Source organism: Anopheles bellator, chromosome 1, assembly GCF_943735745.2.
Source record: "Anopheles bellator chromosome 1, idAnoBellAS_SP24_06.2, whole genome shotgun sequence".
NCBI lineage: Eukaryota > Metazoa > Arthropoda > Insecta > Diptera > Culicidae > Anopheles > Anopheles bellator.
In genome coordinates this window covers 57,221,520-57,246,124 of record NC_071285.1, presented here as the reverse complement: position 1 = coordinate 57,246,124, position 24,605 = coordinate 57,221,520, and the positions used below count along the sequence as shown (strand labels likewise).

General features: G+C 55.0%; 1 protein-coding gene across 1 annotated transcript; it reads left to right on the top strand.

Moving 5' to 3' along the window:
• The first annotated feature begins 1,617 nt into the window (after positions 1–1,617).
• On the top strand, positions 1,618–23,592 carry LOC131215962 (la-related protein Larp4B-like). Its single transcript, XM_058210357.1, has 9 exons — positions 1,618–2,040; positions 3,057–3,531; positions 17,571–18,252; positions 18,342–18,591; positions 18,668–18,808; positions 18,885–19,226; positions 19,325–22,418; positions 22,467–23,039; positions 23,111–23,592. Exons 1-9 carry the CDS (start codon positions 1,618–1,620, stop codon positions 23,590–23,592), a joined length of 6,462 nt encoding a protein of 2,153 aa, XP_058066340.1.
• The last annotated feature ends 1,013 nt before the right edge of the window (positions 23,593–24,605 follow it).

The window sequence follows — 24,605 nt, the reverse complement described above, 5'->3', positions numbered from 1 at the left end:
TCCCCCGCTCGGCGGCGCGCATCCCGAGCAAAACGAGGACATTGGGAGCCTGCAGCATAAAGTGCAGCATCAGCAGCATCGCCAGCCGGTATCGGAAGCTGCCGAGACGAGCGCAGTAGGCTGCGTGAGTGAGCGAGCGAGCGAGATAGTACATCGGTGCGGTGCGAGTGAAAACGAGAAAGCGCATTAGAGGGTGCCCTTTCGTGTTTTTCTTTGTTTGGAGTTTTGCGCGGTTGACCTCGGCCAATTCGTGCGACCTACGGGGCAGCGGGCCGGGCCGGGGCCAAAATCTCGCGCGAGCCGGGCATGGAGCGCGAAAAAGGAAACACTGTGATACAAAGTGAAGGGTGAAGTATCGCGAAAAAGTCGAAGTAAAATCAAACAAACTAGCAGCCGCGCCAGTGCAGGGCGCAAACATACGGAACGCGCGAATCTCTCCAGCTCTCGGGCGATTGGTGCTTATTGGAAGAGCAGCTTGGTTAGCGACTGCCCATCGGGCGATATATTGACCGAGCGCAAACACGGATAAAAAACCATCATCTATCGGAAGAGAGAGAGAGAGAGAGAGCCACAGTGCACTACTACGCACATCCTGCCTCCCTTTCATCACATCTCAGCAGCCGGCGCGTGAACCGAAAACTCTGCGATTCTTCCTTCGTGCCTCGTGCCTGTGCATGGGTGTGTGCTGGTGGGTGGTCAATTCCAAGAAGCCCACCCAACCCCACCACCCAAAGGAGTACCGATAGATCCTGCCTGCCGTCTGGGTTTAATTCTTCTTCTTCCGTTTTGTGTGCACTCTGTTTGGCCATCATTTTGGGTTAGTTTGGGCGATTGTTTGGGTTTGGGAGTTGCGCTGCTCGGCGGATCGTGGTCGTCCTTCCGACTGTTACTAGCCGGGTAGTGTGCCCGGTATGGTTCCGAACTTTTCGCGAATCGATAAAGAAAACGGCTCATCATATGGGAGACGCAAAGTACACGCCGCACGCGGCGTCTTCCTTGTCCGACACGACTAACAAGTGTTTGTTGCGTTCCTTTTTTTCTTTTTCTTGGTGTTATTTTTAGCAGCAGTCTTTTGCGTATCGCGGCGTCACGCGGATCGCAACAATATATGGACACACCAATTATGCGGCTAAGATCGTTAGCAAATCAGTAGCATTTTCTTGCCGGTCGGTGCTACCCCTGGAGGCCCTGGACGGAGGCTTCTAGAAATGCAAACTGTGACGGTGGTGGCATATGTTTGAATTTGATTTGAATACGAAACTGACCAGTGCCCGCGCCCGTGTGGGGAATGTGTTGCGCCAACGGGCACCACGCCAGTCTCTCGAGTGTGTTCCAGAATTTTGGCAGCATCCGGCAGCGGAACGGTGCCGGGCAACCTGTGCGAGATTGTGAAAACGGACGGCAGTACCTGCCTTGCGAAGGCAAAAATTAACCGTGGGACGTGTGTGGCCGGCCACACGGCCATGTGGTACAAACACTCGACCAGAGATCCTGGCTGATAGAGATAGTGCGCAACGCGCAGTGTACGGTGTGTGATTGATTGACCATATGGCCAAAGAGATGCATCATTAGGGTCGCGTCGGACCTCAAGTTGCGACATCCCTCATCCCGGCCACTATGTCGGTACGCAAATATCGAATCGTTACGTCGGCGACGAGCAGCAGCACGAGTGGCGTTCCGTTCGGGAGTGTTGCGGGTCCGAGTGCCGGAAGTCTAGCTACCCTGGCCGGAGGCGCCAGCCTGACCGGACATCATCATTACCATCATCACCACCATCATCACCACCATCAGCAGCAGCACCATCAGCAGCAACAATTGCTCCAGCAAACGCAGTCAACGCAACACTCGTACTCCCCACAGCAGCTGCTCCAGACGGCCGTACCGACCACGTTGGTGACCCGGGACACCGGGGCCGTCCAGCGGCATCTGGCAGCGGCCCCGACAGCGCCGACGATCGTCGATCCGCTGCCCCTGTGCCTGGACGCCAACGGGACCTACCTCTGCACTTCCTACAACCCGCGCTGCTACATCATTCAGAAGGTGAGCAGGACCGCTACTGATTCGGTGGCGGCTGGGACACTTGGATGCCACCATATGGAAGGTCCTTTATGGTGATTTCAACGAGGCATCCCTTTGTGATAAGAGACGGAATCCGCTATGAATCGTCCCGAAATGGATCCCCATTTTTTGTGAAGCCCCCCAACATGAATGGTGATTTAAAAATAGATAAATGCACAAGTCACCCACTCTGGTGGGTCCTTGCGGGTGTGGGCGACCACATTCGGGTCGGGTTCGGTCAGGTGGTCGGGGCCCGAGTGATATGCTGCTACTTCTGCCATATGGTACATCCTGACGGTTGTTTGTTTTCGGTGGCTTTTACCACTTTCGCGCGGTGCCCATGCCCATGGTTCAGCCCATCCCAAACAATAGGACGGAATGGTGCTTCCCAAATTACAACCAAACAGTGCTGGGAATCCACCACCTATTCCTGGCGTTCCTTTGTGTCCGACTACGTTGGGTTACTTGTTGCTCTGCGTCGCTCGCCATCTCTGTCATATCCCACGGGTCTTACATCTTGAATCGCGCGTCCGAGTTGTCGCACTTAGGACTAATCGAATTTCAATCAACAGGTACCGACGGGTTGTGTTGTGAATTTCCTCCCCCCCGGGCTAATCGACCGACACAATATGTCTGTCAGCAGGATCATCCGAGCGTCGCTGTCGTCCTTCAGCGCGCTCGGGGTGTCCTTCCATTTCAGTTACACTGCCTCGCTCCGAGTGTCCTGACACGCGGCACTACTCGCCGCGCAACACACACAGGCACGCACATCCCGAAAGGCGAATTATCGGTCGCCGTCGGCCTGCCCCGTGGTTCCGTGCTCTGTCTCGCTTCCTCCGAAAGTTTGCAATGAGTTACTTCCTGCGAAAAGCTGCTGCCGAGCGGAACTCGGGATCCTTTTGAGCGTGTTCCCCACGCGGCCCGCAAAGCTCGGTCCGGAAACTCGGTTCCCCGCCGAACACACACTCTATCGGCTTCTCTGTCTCGCCTTCTTACAGCTCACTCCGGCACCGGTCAGCTGCATTACGACGTACGAAGTGGCACCAATTTCGGCACCTGCCGGCTCAGCAGCTGTTCAGCCGGTGGCCAGCTATGAGGAGTTTCTCGGTTACGGCAATACCCTTACCGTGGCACTACCTTCCGGTGATGTGAAGGATATCAATCAAGGCAACATGATGGGACCATTCCGCGGTAGTAGCGTAGCGGTGAGTGGCGGTTCCACCTGCAGCACGGCCACCGTCGCCACATCCGGTGCCAGAAACGATTTGTTAAGTGTGATTGAAGCCATCGGTGCCGGGATAAGCCTAGAACCGAGTGAAAGTGTGCTAAACAGTGGCGCAAGTTTATCGACCATTGTTCCCGTGCAGCAGCAACCGGCAGCACCGGGAGTGTATCGATTGACCAGCGGTCAGAGCTTGTCGAAATTGCAGCCCGCTGGACTTACGTCGCTCGTGGCGAATGGAATTCCGGGAGGTGAGTGCGAAACTAAGACAATAGCGGGGGAGAAGCTTTTTCGATGTTTGATGTTTTTATAAAATAAATATTATCTGCGGCACCTGTCTACGAACCGTGAGCCGGGTAATACGAAGTCTGAGTCACCACTAATGTCCTCCGCAAAGCACCAGCGTGACAGGGGGGTTGACGCAGGGCCAACAACGGCAGGATTTGTCTATTGTTTTGAATTTGATTTAAAATTCCGTGTTTGACCGTTGCGAACCGTTTCCGCGTTCGGGATTCCCTTCGGGAATGATGCGCAACCAACAGTTCGAGAAAACCGATTCACTCCAGAGTGGGAGAATTTCTCGAATGTGAGAAGAGTGAGAATTCGAGCCAACAAGTGAGTAGGGTTGTCAAATTTTGTTTTAGTTTGTATTTCGGTTGATCGCTTTTCGAAGCGATATCGCACAGATTCCGTGTTGTACGCTGAAAACCAAACGGTTTGCACTCAGACTCAGAACCATTTCACGGCCCAAAGGGTAAAGTTTTACGTTTTTCGGCTAAAATCCGCCTGACCCAAAATGGTCATCACCGAGCTCGGAATTCAAACATTCAAACGTACGGTTGCGTACGGCTGGACTCAGTTTCAGAACCATTTCACGGTGAAGCGTACGGTTGATTGTTTTTCCATCACGACAACTGCGATTTATTCTCAATTTTCACGAATCCTACATTTTGTGCAAACGGCTGAAACCAAACTTTCTTCAGTCACTGTGCTCAGTCAGTCCGTCAGTGTCAGTGCGCTGTGTTCGGTGATCGGTGATGTGTTTGTGCTCGGCCTGTTCGCGCGTTGCCCGAGTGTGTGCAGTTCTCGAACGCGGCCTCTCTCTGGCACGCTGGGTGCGAAGAGGCAAACTACAGCGACCGAGCGAGCTGAAAACGTCGACGCGGACGACCGACCGAGAGCTGCAGACCGCGGCCATTTTGGACCGAGAACGGATAGTTTCGACCGTGCGCGAGTGCCGATTGCACGTTCCAGCCGTGAAGGAGGTCATTTTCGTCACTGAAAACGTGCAGACAGTTTCCGCACGATCCGGTGTAGGTTTTGCGGTTCGCGAGTGTACCGTGTGTGTCCTAATTGCGCTACCAAATCGCCTCGGAGTGCACGGTTGGTGCGATTCGGGGAGCAATGCAACTGCACCAGCCGTGTGTACGATTGTGTCGCCGACGGCGACGAGGCACGGGAGAGCGCGCGCGTCCGCACGGTTGTGTGCGTTGTGATCGGTGTGAATCCATATCCGGCGGACTTTTTTTCGGGAGGGAGCGATCATCGCAAATTTTAGTGTCATTCGTGCTACGTCCCGTCTGGCCCGTTGTGACGTTCTGCGCTGGTTTCGTAAAGCGAGCCCAGCATAGATATGTTCGAGTTTACTTCGCAATTATGTGCTGCCAGCTGAACAATGGCTCGCCGTTCCAATGTTTGCTATGATCAGTGTGCGATTTGTGGTTGCTACGATGGAAATGTCCTTTCGAGGCTCTCTGAGCGTTAACCGAATTTTCGCCCGAATCCGGCCATCACCTTTCGTCATATCCCCCCTGGCAACGGTCGGTCACACGGTTGAATCTATTGGGTCCATTGGTTTCTCTCCCTCCCCCCCTGGCCCAGCACAGTGCGCGGGTGTTGGTGCGTCCATCGTCGGGTGGACGTGTGTATGCGTGCGGGTGTGTGTTGGTACTTTAGTTGATCTAGTTGGCAGGGTGGAACACACTCATCCACACTGTGGCCCACTGGTTTCCCGTGGCTAAGGCAAGGGTTTTGTGGTGAAGTTTCAAAAGAACAACATTCACCGTGAGTGGTTCGTCGCGGCTGACGTTTCTGTGCGAAGACGTGCGATGAGGGATATTTTTTGGATTTCCCCAGAATGAAGTACGTGAACAGGATGTGTGATGGATGACGATTGGCGGTGGGAAGTATGCGTGTGCAGCACACCATGTGTGCGTGTTAAGAGAGGAAACGTACGACAGAGAGAGAGAGAGCGAGAGAAATAGAGATGGAAAGCAATAGAGATAACAAAGCAAAAAGGAGAAACATTATCGATGAAATGGGAAACCATGTGTACATTCGTGACTGACGGCGATTCCCTTACCGCTTCCATTGTTTCTGGGTACCCCGTGTGTCAATGTGCTTATTAGCGGATTAATAGCCGTCCCCGAAATGATGGACAAACGGTAGAAAATCATTACCGCAAGCAATCAATCAGTGAAGCGGGCGAATGAGTTGAAAAAGTCATCGACGAATCAACCGACAGGCAGCACCGAGCGAGTGTTAGTGAGCTATTTTCTCTTCCTGAGCACGACCGCGGGACTGTGTGCGTGCCTGTGATTTGGATCAGTGAGCCGAAAAGCAGAAAATAGTCGTCGTCGGACCGGATTGCGGTTGACGCGGTTCACGAGATTTTGTGCGGTGGGGGGAGGGACGGCGGAGAAGAGACAAGTGATGTGACGATTAGCACAGTGAGCCACAGTTCTCAGACCGATCGCATCCTGCAAGTCTGCGAATTGCAGGTTGCTTGAATTACAATGGTAATTGAATGATGTTAACTATTGCGGGCCCGTGTCGTGATCGCAGCTAGCTAGTCCTGATTTATAAGGAAACGCTTGTTCCCGTTTGATTCAATGGATACTTAGATCCTTGTGCCACAGGATATCTGGAGTTCCGTGCCGAACTTTACGTCAACTGTAGAGGTGCACTAGTGTGCAACTAAACCGTCTACCGAAGGATTGCAGGAACTACGATCCCCCGTGCAGGAAGTGAGGCTATCCTTGAGGATTATATCGAGGAAAACCACTCAACCTAATGTGTTGCCATTATCACGATTCCACAGAATCGAACAAATGGTTTCCTTATTTTCTTCCTCCTGGCGTTCAGGAGAATATTGCAACGAGCGAATGTCTCTTTGCGGGCCAAGGCACCACCACCTACACAGAAATGTCTAGAGACATTTCTTCCGCGGCTGCCGCATTAACAAAAAAGCCGGTAAAAAAAGAAACAAAAATTACCTCATGTTATGTAGCTTTCTCTCTCGTTCTCTCCTCGCTCGCCAGTCTCGCTCGCGCGCACCCGGCGCTGTTCTTGAGTGTCTGGCTGAGAGCGACAGCAGGATCACCAGATTCCGATTTTGCTGCAGCCGGCGAAGAACAAAAAAACGGCTGGGGGAAAACGATGATGATGAGATGGTCTTAGGACCTGGCGACTGGCGCGGTTATCTAATGTCCGAGTTTTCATTCTTTTAGATTACCTTTCGCGGAAAAAGGATTAACCAGCGAACGATTGAGCATATGAATGTGCGGCGACCACACAAACTGGTGTCCTTCAGCGAAGGTTACTTCGTTTTTTTGTGCTTCCGAACAAAGAAGGGTTGTGAATGCACGTTTGAAAACCCCACGAAGCACTGGCAATTCCAACAAATCGTAGCAAACTAACAGGAAAGGAGCTGGCCCCCTGTTCGTCGCTGCACGAGAAAATGCAATAGTAGGCGATGGTGATGATGGGAACCTTTGACATTTGCGAAGTGGTTTGATAGAGCAAACGAACGTATTCCGTCGTGATTTCGTGTGCAGTTCCTCGGTGTGTGAGATTGTGAACTACAGTGGCCAAAAGGATTGCCAAGCTATTCAGGATACCCTTTGGGGAGTGATTCTGTCACACCAAAGCACCTGATACCCTTTTCAGGCTGAATCAATCTCTTTAGAAACCCCTGAAACGAGAACGCAGGCAGTTCGTTCAAATATCCATCGCACCGGGAACTAGGAACATGTTGGAGCTATTTTTCCCAAATCGTGTCTGAAATAGGACAGCACTGTCTGCCGGGAGGCTCCTTCGTTGGTTGGTGCTTGCGTTGCACCTATTAGGGGATCGAATTAGAGCACACGACGAAAAGAGCCTGCTCCATTGCTCCATCCGAGTCACAGGTTCCTATGTTTGCTTGTAGGTTTTTACGTTGAACAACTCAGTACCACCCCGCTGTCTGCTAGGGAATTTCGAAATCATAATCACGATAGTGTTTAGGGCGGAGAGAACGAGAGGGAGAGAAAGAGAGAGCAATACCGATCAAGGGAAGGGACACACGACACGAAGCACAGTGTCTCTAAATGTCATCATATTCTCACGCACCCGTCAGAAGAGCTCAACCTTCGCTGGTTGTGCGCGGGTTATTGTTATCACGCTACTGTTGACTGAAAGTGAGAGCACGACACGACGACGAGATCCCCCCCGGGCCAGGAACCGCGCACTGTTCAACAGATTCGATCGTCTCTAAACCGTGCGCGTATGTGTTATCGCTCTAGAAGAGCGTGCGTGCACAGCAGCAGGTTGTCGTGAAAAGCCGCGCGACGGGCGTTAATTTTGACGGGTGTGTTAACGCGCGCCCGCGGCCACGGACACACCACCACGATGGGCGGGAGATGAGGAATGTGCTAACGGCAGCATCGGTGATTTTTTTTCGGGTTGGCTATATGGGAGATTTTTATAACGTGTGTTGTGTTTCTATCGTAGTAGCCCCTGGTCGGAAAACGCTATTCCGTGTGTTGGGTTGGTTGGTTAATTGACGTTACGGAAAGTCACCACCCGACGGCGGTGTGCGTTGCTGTCTTTCCTGCCGACTCGTGCGTGCCAGACAGAGAACAAGTGAGTGAGTGGGCACGGCCAGAAAAGAGAGAGAACGAGCGTGAGCCAGTTCGCGTGTGTGGTGTTACGTTTTTTTGCCCCGTCGCAACCGGAGGTCCGTCCAAGCAGCGCCCCGAAACGTTAGTCCCTACAGTCTCTCTGTGTGCGAGTGCGTTTAGTGTCCGTGTCCTTGTGTGTGTTCGTAGCTGACCGCCGTGCCAGCCACGCAAAACAGAGCCACGGCCGCCGCGACAGCATATACGACACGACATAATTGCGTTAGCAGTTCGCGGGAAGCAGAAGAGCGCACGCACTGCATTATTTCACTGTGTATGAATGTGTGCTGGTGAAAGACAAGATCCGCCGGAGAGCGGTGACCACCACCACCACCACGACACGTCCGCGGTAGACGGGTTCGCGCTAACCACCCGCCGACGACCCACATCCCGGCCCGGAGTATAGGAATATGTGCGCGAAGAGTGTGAAATTATCATCGCTTCCAGCCGTGCGTCGTTTGCTGCGATGTGAATGAATCCGGCGTGCACCGATCACGCACGAGACCGACGTCGCCTCAATTGACGGTTTCTCTACGCCACACGACGACAACGACGGCGGTTCTGTCCAAATCGGGGGCTGGTGGAAAAATTCTTTCCCCCGCGTGTTTGCGTATCGTGCTTGCGTGTCACGAGTGAGTGGCGCGGGCCGTACGAGCATCAGAATCGTACACATCAACGACGGAACGGAAAGTCGCCATCATCGAGCCGAAGGACGGGCGAGGAGCCAGCGCGTTGAAGATTACGATTCAAAGTCGAAAAGCAATCGCGGATCGGTGTTGATCGGGGCCCTCTCGCGATCGTTCGCAACAGAACGATCGGTGATCGCGCAGCTATCTACAGCGCGTACAGAGCAAGGAACGATCCTGGTGGCTGCGGTCCACACGCCTCGCGAGATCCTGGCGCACGGAGGAACAACACCACCACGGCTGGATTAGGACGAGTTCGATCGATCGTCACCACCGGAAGCGCACGGACGACGGGGTCCCTGTGACGTCGACCACCGACCATCCTTCGCACGTTCCGTTGCGGGGGGCTCTAATCGCCGCCGAAAACCTTCTGCATAGCCCCCGAGGGGGCTTAGGCAGCGGGCGAGTAGCGGTAAAAGTGAACGACGGATTGATTGAGGAGGCAAATCTTCAAAATATGGATTCTGGTAAGAGGGCATTCCTGGGGCGAGGCGCCATTTTCAGACGATACCGAGAATCGGCGTTATCGGAATGGGTGGTTTTCTTTTTCTTTTCTGAAAACTCTACAAGACTCTGCAACCGATGATGCGGTCGGTGATAGCGCACTCACCGTGGAGTGGCGATAAGGGAAACGAAGGCATTGTAAATTATCTTTCTCTGTCGCCATTGTCGCAACGCATGTGTGTGTGTTGTTTGGTGTTCCGAATTTCATAACATGGCGTTTCGTAATTAGTCCTATCGCGGCTCCGCTGGGATGCCAAGCGCCCGGAACCCGGCGTGATTAAATAATGATTAGGAACACGATCACTTGTCTCAGAGCGATGAAACTGGAGGGAAAATGAAGAATGTCAGTCTCCCGGCCCCACCCCTGTGCGGTCAGAGTATCGCCGCTGATAAGACCCCACCGCTCTCGACATATCCGTGAGCTGGATTTACAGTTCTCTTCTGTTTCTGTGAAACCACATGCATTCCAATCAGGCAGCAGGGCTACCGTGTTTTTCCATCTTGTGGTTCGTGCGAAGTGCAACAGGAGAGCGCCCATACCCGTGGCTATCTGCCTCTTCAAGGTTCCACATGTTCCTTCTCGTGGACGCAGGAGAGATAACGCGACTAAGAGGACGATAAGTGAATTCGGTTGGAAGTCCTCCGCTCTGCGCGTTGCCTTTTGTTTTTTTTTCTGGTTGACGTACGGTGGCCAGATGCTTGTTGGAATCCTACGACGTGGCACAGCACGTCGGCAGCTTTTATGGGAAACCTCAGTGCACTCAGTGCGTGCTGAAAATCGCTGTTGATATGGCATCTGTGCCTGGAAAAACCCAACTCGCGAAACTATGTTTTACTGTTCTTCGCCGCTGATCGAGCATCGTGAGGCGGAGAAAAGGAGATTAATTGATTAATGATAGTCAACCGGAGCCTCTAGTAGCTTACTGGTTCCAGTGCGATGCAATCCCAGTTTCGTCGGTGGAATCCTTTCTAGGAGCCCCTAACGTCATCGCGTCGCGCATGGTTTAATGACAATGACAATTGCATCAGCTGTGTGGAATTGCGTGGTGATTCATCCGTTGTTTTGCACACCCGCATTACGTCATGGCAGGGTGCTTATTAGTTTCCTGCTACTATCTACAGGGTGGTCAATTTTTTTTTCATATGGTTATAAAAACTAGTCAAATATTTTTCGATGCTCGAACATTTGTGTGATAGGTTCATTCTGCTTATTAACCACCAAGGTGGAAATAAATTTAAAAAATGTGCTTTTCAAATATCGAACCGTTTCAGTTGAAGGTTGGAACAAATTCTGCAAGCGTAAAGCGTCCCATTCCAAAGTTTTTAATAGATGTTTACAATTTCGAGAATTAAGTTTGTTATATTGACCACCCTGTGGGGCAATCGTGCTACGTTATCAAAATCGTGTCTACTTCACCTGGCCTTTCCCTATAGATAGATGTGTGCCTTCGAATAGAGTGTGTCTCCTCGAAAGGATCTCAGCCTTTCTTTTGCCACCTCTAATCGCGGATAATCATCAAACGACTCTTTTCCAAAGGTTTATGTTTTTGTTGGCCAAGAAACAGTGGTGGCCACTGTGGGGGGGGACTTTATCACGATCGTTCCGAGGAGCTTGCCTCTTCGTACAGACACCTTGCCGAGCGTCGTGTATGTTGTGTGCGTTCGGCAACCGAATGGTGCGTTGTGGTTGTGTGGCGCTAGTTACCGCTGAAGGGGGTGTCACACGGGGGGAGGCCAAAGTGACTTGCTGTGGCAGGTACCGCGCGAATGCCCCTGCCGATGCACGCACACTTCTCGCGGACGCCACGCCGCGGTATTGTTTCTTCGCTTGGTGTTGTGTGCTTCTCGCAAGGCCCCCCCCGGTGGATGATGGAAGCAGTTTTCGATTTCGCATTTTCATGCTTTCAAAAACCCCGCACTTCGTCGTCGCGCCCTTACACAGGCCTCTCGCCACTATCGGCGGGCAAACATACACCCAACACAATCCGTTCCTTCGCGATGGGGGCCGGCCAAAGCCGCCTGAGGAGGGGCGCCCCACAAAGAGCATATTGCCAAACCAAATATTTCCCCTTTCGTCGAGAGACCCCTTTTCAAGTCGCTTTCGTGGAGTTCCCTCGACGGGTTTTTGGCCGTCTTTTTGCTGATTTTTCGCTATTTTTGTCCGTTTCGGGCAAATCGGGGCGGTAACTAGTGGCGGGGTCGGGACCGAAGGACCGCTTGACAATGGACCCCTCTGACTTTGACTTTGCACATTTTGTGCTGCGCGCCGCGAGGTTGTTGGCAGTTCAGTTCTCTAAATCCATTTCCAATTTTTTTGTTTATAAAAACACAAACAACACATTCAACATTCAACGCCCTCTTGCGTGGCACCCGTTTCAGTTGGTCAGCTTTTTAACTTCCGAACCCATTGAAAAGCAGCCACGATGCTTGTGCTTTTACCCACCGAGACGACGACATACCTTGGGCTCTCTGCTGCTGCTGCACGTTCGTCATCCTTGAGACGCAACTAAATCACTCTCGGGTGGACCCACGGAGCCATGGACCAATCGCCTCCCCCCGGGGGCACGGAACGCGGTGCTAATAACATGGTCCAGAGATCGGGCGTGTAAAAGCTTCTCCTCTTCCACCGGCCGTGTGGTCGCGCTAATTAACAGTTCGTTTTCTGAAACGGTTCAACGGTTTTTATTTGCTCGGGGTTTCCCTTCAACCCATTGGAGGAAAGACTCACAGCAGTAAAACAAAAAAAAAACGGCACACAAAACATTCGACACCCTGTTGTGTGTTCGATGGTTGAGCCACACGATGGTTGAGCGTTTGGCCCCTCGCGAGGCTTCAAAAATCGGGCCCGATGCACCACCGTCAGTTGCGGTCGCGGTGCAGTCTTCTATTTCGAAACGTTTTGAAAACATCGCCGGGGTCTCTATCTCTCCTTGGCCTTGGCCGAAACCACCTCACGGCGCAGCTTGCGTGTGTTGCGTGTTGTTGCTTGATTGCCACACGCCGATGCCGATCATCATCTAGATACGCAGAATGAACCAAATCGGCGGCGCCGGTCGTGGCGGTCCCTTCGCGTTTTGCGATGCACAACGCTCGAGACACAGTGTCGCGAGCGCGATATCGATCGAAACAGCTTAAATTGCATTCACGCGGTCCCCCTAACATCATAACGGCGGGTCTCTCGTAACATATTAGATTGAGATTGATTGCTGGTCCCGACGGGACACCACCACCCGGTTCCGAAAGAGAGTAAAAGTGTGCTCCAATTTTGTTTTTTCGGGGGCTGTTCCGGTTCGTCGAAGGAATGTCCCATGTTGTCGTCGCCCTGCTGCGATGGAAAGGAAGTTTTCGCGATCGCGATCAAGGAGGTGCCTGGTAGGGGTGAGGGGGAAACAAGCCCCACCCGAGAGATTGGCGCGCTCTGGAATGTGGTTTAGAATGCAACCACGCGTCACGCGGTGGTCGCGGCTGCGGCGAACCCTATCATCAGTGTCACTCTCGCGCTCTCTCTCTCTCTCTCGGTTGGGCTCTGGTTCCAATCCATTTGTTTCTGATAGGGCCCAATCGTAGCCCAGCCCAGGCCCATTATTATTGATCCCTACACAGTGTTGCCTTCTTGGTCCGTGGCAAAAAATATCCGATTTGCAAATTCGAGAGACCACTTCGAGCGATTAAACCCACTTCGAGTAACCTTTACTGTGAAACTAAAATGCAAGAAAAAGCTTTCCAAGCTCGAAATGGAACCCTCTTCGAAGCAGAAGAAGCCAAGCGGAGAGACTCAGCTTAGCTTAGCTTATTAGCACCTATTTTTGGGATCCGAGACAGACGGACCTCTACCGTTCAGGGTCTTGCTCCTCCTGCCGGGATGTCGTCAGAGACCTCTGGTCGATCGTTTGCTGTTGGCAAACATTGTAAGCACATAAGGAAGGGCTTGGCAGGGCAGCACAGAGCGCAAGTAAGGAAAGGCTTTTAGTGTGGCCAAACTCTATCATCAAATTAGTTTTGTAGCGTGATCTGCTAGCTTTCTGGAGGTGCTGATTCACATTGCCAACATGTTTCCAAGTCCATTCCAACCTTTCGCTCCCGGCACAGGACAGGCTGCCCAACATATGGTCTGAGTTGATTTACAGCTGCATCGCTACTCGTGGTCACCACGACGCTACAGTTAATTTGGTCTCGACACGGGTGCGCCGCTGCAGACCCAAAACCTGAGAAGATCCCAACGTGTGTGCCAAACATTCTTTTGCGTTGATATCTTGCGTGTCAAGTTCTGTGGCCCCGGGGGAGAAGTTGTGCGCTGACGAGATGATCAAGTGCCAATCGGATGTCAAAACAGTGGGGGCAACGGCAACAGCGGACGGATCTCAAATAGGTCACGCGATCACTCTGAAGGTGCATGATGTATGAGCTCCTCAAGATGCTGTGATCCTCTCACGGGATCGCTCCAAGCCCTAGTGCTTTAAATGTTGAGCCAGGGGCATATCCCGGGCGCAGAGCGGATCCCTTTCACTTTCACGCACCAAATTCTGCGCTCTCACCGACGGGGCAGACACAGGCTGTGCAGAGGCCCCCCATATTCCCGTGGACACGACGACCCACACGTGGTGGCACCCTGCTGGGTCGCGTTTTCGGAAGGTTCAATTTCGGTTTCTATGCCCCACGCCGAAGGAGAACTGGTTTTGTGTGCCCCGAGAACCCCGTCCTGTGGAAACGTCCTTTTTGTTGCGATCGTCAAGCTTTTTAAAGGTTATACGGCGGCCGTCGCCGTAGAAGAGAGACCTCGCCGACGATCTTCGCATTTTAGGTATCGTCAAGAAAAGCGAAAGATGGGCGCTTAGTAGAGCGTCGCTCGCGATCTTCTCGAAGGAGGAAATGCCCCCGTGTGGTCCCTCTGACGCGCAGAGCATCGTCTGCTTTTTGAGCCACCAAGGCACGGAAGCCGCCCCCCACGGGGGAGTTCGCTTCGTTGCGGCTAAATGTCAAACGCGACGAATCGCCCAAAGGTGCTCCCGTCTCTCTTTCTCTCTCTCTGCACAATGCCCGGGGTCCCTGTATGTTGTCGGTCGGACTAGTGGAACCCGGCGGCCACACTCCAGTGGTCATCCGGTTGCTGGCCGGCCGGGTGTTGGAGAACGCGACGGAGAAGGTCAATGGAACCTGTGGCGAAAACCTGTTACGCGGGTGCCAAAAATGGGCTTGATGCGATAAACCGGCATATAAACCCGGCTGCGGAGACCGCTTCGAGGTCGCTGCAGAAAGATCACACGCGCGGGGCTCGTCCAACAAAAAGCCGGGGGGAAATATTTGCACAATCCGCGGCGCGTGTGAACGGTGGTTTGAGGTGACGACCGACCGGCGAGTTCGATTGATTAGCCTCCGGTCTCCATCCGTCCGTGTGCCTGGGAGCTCCTCCGGGAACGCGAGCTCCTTCATGGCCCGTTACGTCGTCGCGTCGAGGTAACCTACATCAGACACGAAGACGACGATGAGCATAACTCTGGTGGGGGTAGCCCGTCCTGGTGCATCGTCCTCTCTGGTCACGAACTGGCAATTTGCATGAAGCGCCCCCCATTACACCGGACACGCTTTTACTGACCTATCTTTCGGTTTCCGTTCTTTTTTAGGGTCACATCTACTCGCAGGCGATTGATTGAGTTGCGCAAAGGAATCGATTGATAGCATCGGCCACGACGGTGCCACGTTGTATCGAAAGAATCGATGTCGAAAGATCCCTATCGAGAGAAGGACGCTCCGACAGATTCTTCGCATCTAGGGCATCTTTTACTACTCCTTTGGGGGGGCGCGCGCGCGGAACACAAATTGGGGTCGTTCCCGATAACGCGACAGGATGTGTGGGAAACGGGCACTCTCTCTCTGGTGGGGCCACAGGTGAATGACACACGGATACGGACTCCCTCTCGCGCGCGCACTTCATCGTCTAAATATGGAACCGCGCGCGCGTCGTCTTGAGCCTTATTAGCGCACGTCGTCGTCGTCGTTGTTGGGTTATTACCTTGCTTTAGTCCACTCTCTCTCTCTCTCTCTCTCTCTCTCTCTCTGTGTGGCTTTCGGTGGCCGACAGAGTACGGAACTGCCCCAGGTATGTGTCCCCAGCATACCCTCAGGAGCGGAGCACCTTTTTGGTGGTTTAACGACAAAACCAGCGATCGATGGACGTGTTGCTGATTTTTTGGGAGTAAAAGCCAGCAGCAAGTTGTCGAATCAAAATCGAACGGAATCCGTTAAGAACCGTTTTGGGGGAGGTGGACCGTTTCGACGTCCCAAGGCGGATTCGTGTCCCTTTCGCTGCGAAGTGTGTCTAAAGTTAGGTTATGTCATCTTGTCCACGGTCGGCGGCTCGGCGCTCGGTTTTTCAGCTCGACCCGCGTTCGGTGTGGCGGCTGCCACCGATTGTGGTGAACGAAAATAACCTACGAACCGCACTGCTCCATCTCTCCGTGTCCCCACCCGTCGGCGGGTCGGTTCCTGCGCGCTGCAACATCTGCGCTCGGTGTCTGGCGGTTGACGGTGTCCGTCGGGGGATGCTTTGTGCGTATGTGTGTGCGCGTCGGAATCTTTTCCTTCGTCGCGCGTCGAAATCCTCGCTTCTCGCGCCCGGTCTGGTCAACCAGCTGGTGGCGGTGGCGGGCGGCCGTCTTATCCGTCCGTGTCCGATGACATGTGGGAGAGTTTATCGACCGATCAGTCAGTCCGGGGAGGGATCATAGTTCGCCTGTGCACCACCCGAATCCCGGTTCAACCCACTTCTGACAGGCCACTTCTTTTGTCGGCGCCGACGGCCAGAGGAACGATCTTCTCCTGCCGGCGCGAGTCGGTGACCCACCGTTGGCGGGCAAAAAATGACAATCCACGGCGCTCGATGTGGGTCAAGCCTTATCCATCTCGATTTGGGACGGGTTTCAATATTGAAAATACGTCATTACGGCGCTCTGTGTACGATTTCGAGTTGGAACCGAGGATTACAGTCCCTCCGTCGTCGTCGTCGTCGTGGTGCCTCGTAACCGCGTGTGGACCTTGATTCCTTCGTGGCTGCGTCGGTTCAATAACTCCCCCGGTTTGGTGTGTGTCTGTTGCCGCCCGTCTGTGTGCTTTCTGGCCGCGAGAGTGGCCCCCTAATTTGGCCAAACTTCCCCCTCGGCGGCGGCGACGGCGACGGCGACGGCGACGACCCGAAAGCTTGGCTCTCGATGAATAATTTATGAAATGTGTTCTTCTTGAACCGCCCCAGCCGCGGCGGTGACTGGTTCTTGCAGTGCATGTGTGTGCGCTGGCCAAAGGTAACCGAGAACCATGACGGGGTCGGATTTTGAAAACTTTTGCCAGCGTTTTGGTACCTTTTTTTATTTCTCTGTCCCACACCGAAAATTCCCTCAGCTTCTTGCCCCCCGGGAGCCTGCGCCATCGGTTGGGTGCCTCCCATTTGATAATAGCATTTGCACGGCCAAAGGGGGGGGAGCTCGTTAAGGCAGCGCACGGGGCGGGAATCGATCGAATCGGAGTCTCGCCACGTGGTCGTGTCCCCCCCCCGGGAAGGTGTCTCACTTGCCATTGGCTCTTTGGGTTTATTACACGCGTGACATAATGATGCGGGGCGCGTGCGGCCAAAGATGCAGATTACTCAAGTGTCAGGGAGTTTGGGGACAATCGTGGGTTGGGTAACTGGCGCCCAGTAGGAAGAAGCAACTGTCTCTGTGTGGGTTCATTTGCACAAGTGTCGGCCGCCCGTGCCATGGACAACTTTGTGTGGTATAAATATTTCATGGATTCGATCCGACTTTTTGACTTTCACGTTCCGCGTCTCTCCCGCCAGTTTCAAGTGATCCTCCCGCCCCACGGGGCGTCCAGAGAGATAAACGGCGCGTAACTCTCTCTCTCTCTCTCACACACACGCTTTAAAGACAGGCTGGGTCGGGTATGACTTTCGAAAGAACTTTAAGCTAATTGTGTTTCCCAGGCCAGTGAACCAAATCCTACGTGCCATTCCTACAGACGGTCTGGCGAATAAGCGGATAAAGATAATCGAATCTCTCTTCATCACTCGCTCGCTACACTGCTCGGTGTCCTCGAACGGAAATGCTATTGCCCTCTCTCGATTGATTCAGTTTTCTCACTTCCGCTTCTTTTCCGCCTCCCGTTTCCGCGCAGGGTACGTGTTGATGAATGGTGGGGATACAGGAAAATTGTCGACCAGCACAGCGGCAGCGGCAGCGGCGGCAGCAGCGAGCACAATCATTACCAGTGGCATGTCCGGTCTAACGATCGTGGCACAGCCCCCACCACCAGGTGTCGCTGTGACCGGTGGTGGTGGCGGCGTACTGCACAGCACTCTGGTAGCAGCCAACACGTCGGCGGCGGCGGCAGGAACCACCCTCCCATCGACGGCCCCAGCGGCCGCCCCGATGGACTATGTCGTTCTGAATGGCGGCGGCGGTGAGTCGCCGCTATCGATAACGCCGGAAGGAGGATACTACGCCGATGCCGGTGGGGCCGGGGCCACCGTTATTACACCCGTTACCAATACTGCTCCCGTCGCCGGAAGCAACACTAGCAATAGTAGGAGCAACAATAGTCCTGCCCTCGTTATTAGCAGCGCCAGTGCCAGCGCCAGTAGTCATTCGATTTCTTCGCAGCCTCCGCCACCGGCACCGGCTGACGGAATCGCCGCCGCCGCCATCGATATCGGCAAGGCGACCATCATCAGTGATAGCAACAACAGTGCCGCTGCCGGCCACAGTAGCAGCAGCAGCACTACTACCGAACACAACGGGATGCCTTTAGAGCAGCTGAAGCAGCTGCTGCAAACACAGCTTGATTACTATTTTTCGCGGTAAGTGGGGTGGCCGTCGTCGCCAAGACGTCGCCTAGCGTGCCCCCGTTTTCACTGTTCGCTTTGCTTTCCTTCCCGTTTCCCGGCAGAGAGAATCTCGCGAACGACACATATCTTTTGACGCAAATGGACAACGATCAGTACGTGCCAATCTGGACCGTGGCGAACTTCAACCAGGTGAAGAAGCTCACGAAGGACATCAAGCTGATCACGGAGGTGTTGCGCGAGTCACCGAACGTGCAGGTCGACGAGGAGGGCCTAAAGGTGCGCCCGAACCACAAGCGGTGCATCGTGATATTGCGCGAAATCCCGGACAACACGCCGGTCGAGGAGGTGAAGGTGAGTGTCGCGTCGATCGGTTCCACCACATGCTGATGACCCCATTGACCGCTCGGTATTTCTCTTCCTGTTGCAGAACTTATTTCAAGGGGAAAACTGTCCGCGCTTCATTTCATGTGAATTTGCCCACAACAACTCCTGGTACATTACGTTCGAGTCGGACGAGGACGCACAGCGCGCCTTCCGGTATCTGCGCGAGGAGGTTAAAGAATTTCAGGTACGTGGCCGCCACCGCTGCCGCATGGGAATCGTCGCTCTGACTCTCTGTTTCGCTCGCTCTCGCTCTCCCTTAGGGAAAACAAATCATGGCGCGAATAAAGGCTAAACCGATGAATCGGCTTCCGATCACGCCGGTCGGTGGTGTACCGATGAAGAGCGGATTGAACGGCTTCCGGACTACGCCACCGCCGGGTTCGGCGGCCGCTGCAGCAGCTGCAGCGGCCGCGGCTGCCGGAGTAGTGGCACCGTCGGCTGCCTCGACCGCGGCGACCGTCACGGCCTACGATCAGTCGGGGGCAGCCGCTGCTGCAGCGGCACTCACCGCTTACCCGGGTGGCCAACGCTACATTCTGCAGCACAACGCTCCGCTTCCACAGGGTACGGTCCCAAGCTTCAACGGACCTGTTCATATGTTTGTAAGTGCGCGCCACCGTGTCGTGAAAGATGCTCGATCCGGTCCCGGCGGAACCGAATTTTCTCCCATTCACCACTCTCCCTCTCTCTTTCACTTTAGCCATTCCAGCAGCAGCCACTGTACTCCGGGTTTGTGCCTTCGTGGCCACCGGCTCAGGGCGGCTACTTCGAAATGGGTCCGTACATGACGCCGAACGGGATTCCGGCGCAGGTGGCGGCCTACCAGCAGCAACCGGGTGGTGCTTCGGGCGGTGCCGGCACCGGTGGCAAACAGCAGAATGGTCGGTACGGCGGAGGTGTCCCAGGTGGTGGTGGCGGTGGAGGCGGTGGCCATCGACAAAATCCTCGCAACAAACGCCAATCGCAGCAACAGCAGCAGCTGGGTGGTGGCGTTCCCAACAACGATAGTCAATCGATTGCAACGAACAGCGGTGGCGCTGTCCATCGGTTGTCGGCCAATCAGGCGAACTACCAAACGGCGGTGGTGGCGGCTGGTGGTGGTGGCGTACAGTCGCAACCGTCCTCATCGTACCAATCGGGCGCTTCCGTGGGCAAGGGTGCCGCTGGGCTGCTCGGCAGCGGTAGTAAGCTGACGACGACGACCACCACGTACATTAAGGATGCGGCCGGTATACCGATAGCGACGCTGCCGCCCGGAGCGGTGTTCGTGCCGCAGTACGCTCACTACGCTCCCGCCCCGCACTACGGTGTGCAGTCCGGCGGGGACGGTGCTGGTGGCACGGTGGAGTTGCTGGTCCGAGCGACGGATCCACAGCAACAGTATCACGAGGAAAGCGTTGCTCCCGGTACGGTCCTCGTAGTGCCGTCCTACGTTACGACGACGGGGGCCACTGTGGGAGGTCGAAAAAACAGCAGCAACCAGGTCAACGTGGCCACGCTACAGCTCGATGGCTCCCAGCAGCAGCCACCGCCGCCACAGTCGTGGATCGCGACGAATCCGCCCCGAAGGACCACGCGCCGAAGAAAGGACGAGATGCAAATGACGATGGATGGCAGTTTGGTAGGAACGACGTCGGCGACGGCGGTGATGTACGGCGGTCACATGCGCCACGCTGGAGGCTCTAGCAACACGAGCTACAACGCCGCCGGTGGTGGTGGCAACAGTTCCGCTCTCGGCGGCAGTGTAAATAGCGGAAGCAATGCAAACGGTGCGAATGCCAATAACAATAATAGCGCTAAGATCAACATGAATACTAGTCTCGTCCAGTTGACCGCATCCTCCGGGTCCCAGTCCTCTTCGTCTTCGGCTGCCGCGTCAGGTGGCGGTGGCACTAAATATCAGGGTCGTGGAGGTGCCCGTGGCGGTGCTGATAGTGTGGCGGCGTCCTCTGGCAACGGTTACGGCGGCGGAGCGCTGGTGCTGACCACGGGCGGCGGCGATGGGCATGCAGGCGGATACGCACAGCAGCAACATTCACACAGTCAACAGCAGCACCACCAGCACAGCAGCCGCAATGCAGCGGCCACTGCAGTGGCCCTCGAATCGGCACCGTCTTACCCACACAGCAGTGTAGCAGGTGGCCATAAGATGCAGGAAATGGTGCCACAAGCGCACCACCACCACCATAGTCAGCCACAGCAGCAGCAGCAGCAGCAGCAGTACCATCAACACTCGACGTTGTCCCAGCAACACCATCACAGCAATGCCCATCACCAACAGCAGCAGTCAACACAGCCAACGCACCATCATCATCAATCGTCTACCAGTCACCATCATCATCAGCAACAGCAGCAGCAGCAGCACCATGGAGGCCATCATCATAACCAGTCGGGGGGGCAGCAGCCGATACAACATCCTCCGGCGCATCACAACCAATCGCATCATGCCCACCACGTACAGCAATCTTCGTCGCAGCAGCAGCAGCAGCAGCAACCGCAGCAACACCCACCAACGACGGCATCTTCCGGAAGCAACAATGCCAATGTTACTAATGCCGCCACCGTCAGCACCATCGGCAGCAACAGCAGCACCAACAACACGAGTAGCAGCACCGGCAACGGCAGTACCAGCACCAGTGTTCAGTTCGATCTCGAACCAGCGGCATTTCCGCCCCTGCCCGGTCACGACGGGAGGAGCATTCTGTCCGGCGGAACGGCCGGAAGCGGGCCCAGCGCCACCGGCGGACGAGGAGCTGGTGCTCATTCGAAGGGCGGCAACCCAACGACCTATCACCATGGCACCGGCGCTTATGGTGCCAATCAACACGCTGGCACTGGTTTCACTGCCGCATCCGGTGCCCACTCGGCCGCCTCCGGCATGGATTCCTCCACTACAGCGGATACCGGTGGTTCCGCAGTCGCCACGACCGGAAGTGGGTCCGTTACTTCTTCCTCCTCCGGTGCTAGTACCACCTCCAACATCGGTCCGGTTTGGGGAGAAACCCATCGCCTTGCGGACGTCGTAAAGGGAACGGCCAAAGCCGTCCCGTCACGTCCTCCGCCTCCGTTGCTGTCTGGAGCGCCGGGGTCATCCACCGTCGCTGCCATCGTTGCCGGTACGGCAACCGTGCCTTCTTCCTCAGCAGCTTCCGGTGCCGGTGCAGCGCCGTCAGCCCCCGGTGCGGATGAGTCGCAAAGTCAAAAGACCACAACACCGCCCGGAAGTAGCAGCGGCGGGCCGACGGGTGGTGGAAACGATGCCAAAACGCAAGAATTCGGTGCCGCCGCTCCTGGCACTGGCAGCAACAATCAACAGCAGCAGCAGCAGCAGCAACAGCATAACAACCCTCCTGTGATAAAAGGCACGAATGCCGCAACGAATGGCGGCGGTGGTGGCGCAGGCGGTGGTAGTATGACTACCGGGGCCGCCACTTCACTTCCGCCGTCGGTAGTCACGAGCTCTTTCGCCGCGACCGGCGGCGGCATCGCAACGACAACTGCTAATAAATCCACAAAGACTGACGAATCGTTGCTGCAGATGGCCCCGCCGCCGCAGCCACCGTCGGCGGCGGCAGCGGCCACCAGTGGGTCCAGCGACTCGCAGCCGCCAACGGCGGTTCGCAACGTATCGGTGGCCACCGGCGCCGCCGTCGCTGCTCCCACGATGGCCAATGCTGCTACGATGACCTCGACTGATTTCGCTTCCTCGACCTCGGCTTCGAAGCAGCAAAAACCTTCGATCGCGGTGACCGCGAAGCCGGTGACCACTGCGACGGCACCGAAGGCGACAGCTAGTAGTACTAATTTGGCCACCAAATCAACGACGGTCACTCCGGCGGTAGCTGCCACCGCCACTGCCGGCCCATCCTCCTCCTCCTCAGCAGCAGCAACGCAACCACCGCCAACCTTTTCACTGCAAAACCACCCGCCGCTGGTGCCACTCGATACCAGTGCCAGTCCGTCATCGGCGGTGCCTTCGGTAGGGACCCCAGCACCACCACAACGCTTGAGCTACGCTCAGGTAGCGCAACATCAGACAGAGCAAACGAAAGAGAAGGAAGTTTCTTCGCATCTCCATCATCAGCAGCATCATCATCCTCATCATCATGTGGCCGATAGCAACAAAGGTTCCGCGGTCAGTGCGGCCAGCACAGCTTCGCCTCTGTCCGGCGTGGAGAAAGAAAACACCTCTGCCGCCGCACCGTTGCCAACAGCCGCTCACCACCTCGCCACGGAAACTTCGTTGTCGCACGAGGTAGCGCCTGCTACCGGTACCGGTGGCAGCTCGGCCAGCGGTGGCTTCATTGGTGTCATGAGCAAAAGGAAAGACGTGACCCAGTCCGGTGGTCCGCGGATGGCGGCAGGACCAGGGCACCATCATGGCGATGGTTATCGAGAACAACAACGAGGAGGAGGTAGGTTGTGGTGCCATCGTCGCATCGTGTAATGGCCGTTCCTCATTGTCCTTTTCCCCCTCTCCCCGCAGACACACGCTGCAATCAATCTGGTGCCGGTGGAAACACCAACTCACGAAACGCCAAAGATTATCGTCCGTTTTCCGGTTCGGCAAGCGGTGGCCATAACGCCGGTCAGCACCAGCACCAGCAGCATTCCACCGGGGGCGCTGCTACCGGCGGCGGTGGTGGTGGTGGTGGGGGCAGTAGTCTTCGGCCGTCGGAACAGAACAACAACCACGCGTTCCATCACCAGAACCAGTCCCGGGGGGCCGGTGGCGGCACTGCCGTAGGTAACAACCACCACCATCAGCACCACCACCACGCGGGCGGTGCGAAATCAACGTCGGGGGGCAGTGTTCCGGTCGGTCCACGGTCGACCCGACCCCATCAGCTCAAGGACTACGTTACCCAGCCGCCGCACCAGCAGCAGCAATCGTCGCAGCACCCCCACCATCATCCCCAGCAGCATCATCACCATCAGGGACCCGCGCACCCGCGAAGCCCCAAATGATGGCGCTTAATATGGATCTAAAACGTACGGCCGGGGCCTCTATTTCTTCGCCAACAATAGAGCGCGCGCGCGCGCCATTCCGTTCTGTGGGCGCCGATTTCCCCGTAGTTCTTAGTTTCTTTTGCGGGATGACCGCGGGATGACGGGCGAATTACTTTCAGGAGGAAGAAACATCAGAGAAGTACAGTCAGGAGGAGAGGGTCTCAGGGGGGAGGCGTTGTGGGACAAATGTTGTGCCCTCCCAAGGCTCTGCCAAACGTGTAAAGAGCATCAGAGCTGCCTTATCTTTCTTGCCCACACACCCGCTCATCGTCCACACTTTATAATCATTTCTTAGTGCCCTCTCACAAGCGCGTACGTAGGTGCGGTATCCATTAAGTTTCTTTTCCCAGCCCCATTCGGCCGAGTGGTCGGATATAGTAGCGAAGGTAGCGATTTTCTTTTTCGATTGAACTTCGGTTTTGAACTAAGCATCCGAGATCCGGTTACGTGTTTTTTTGTTTTCTTTTCGCTTGCGGTAATGGGTTTCTATTGAAGTTAATAAGTTGATAGCATAATAAAGTAGAAACAGAGCACGCCGGTGTGACATAGGACCCCTGGACCCCTCTGTTTCGAAGGCAAAGCTAACATTGGCATGAATCTCAAAAAGCTCCCTCCCTTAGTTATGCGACGTGTACGAGACGCGCTTGCCTTCACCTGCTTCCTGTTGATCATTTTCAAACGTACAAAAAAGAAGAAGCCGCCACCGCCGCTTCTCTGATGGTTCTCCGGACTCGGGTTAGGGTCAGTCGCGCCCTGAGCAGTAATTGATATTGCATGATTTATCTGTTAGCACATTTAATGACGTTCCGGCAAAAGATAAAGATAGAGTGTGTAGGGAGCCCCACGCGAAAACGGCCGTACGTTGAAGGTGTTTTGTATTGTTTTGTTTTGTTTTGTTGCGCAGAATGCTGAATATTGCCTGATGATAACACCCCCGCGCCGGGCGAGGGGGGGGGGGGGGGGGGGGTGCG

What these genes read in the sequence shown, in the direction of transcription:
- LOC131215962 (XM_058210357.1), top strand. Translation starts at nt 1,618, where the DNA reads ATGTCGGTACGCAAATATCGAATCGTTACGTCGGCGACGAGCAGCAGC. An exon ending in CGCCGGTCGAGGAGGTGAAG is followed by an intron (nt 18,592 to 18,667) that starts GTGAGTGTCGCG and finishes TTCCTGTTGCAG; the next exon opens with AACTTATTTCAAGGGGAAAA. An exon ending in GGCACCGAAGGCGACAGCTA is followed by an intron (nt 22,419 to 22,466) that starts GTAGTACTAATT and finishes CTCCGGCGGTAG; the next exon opens with CTGCCACCGCCACTGCCGGC.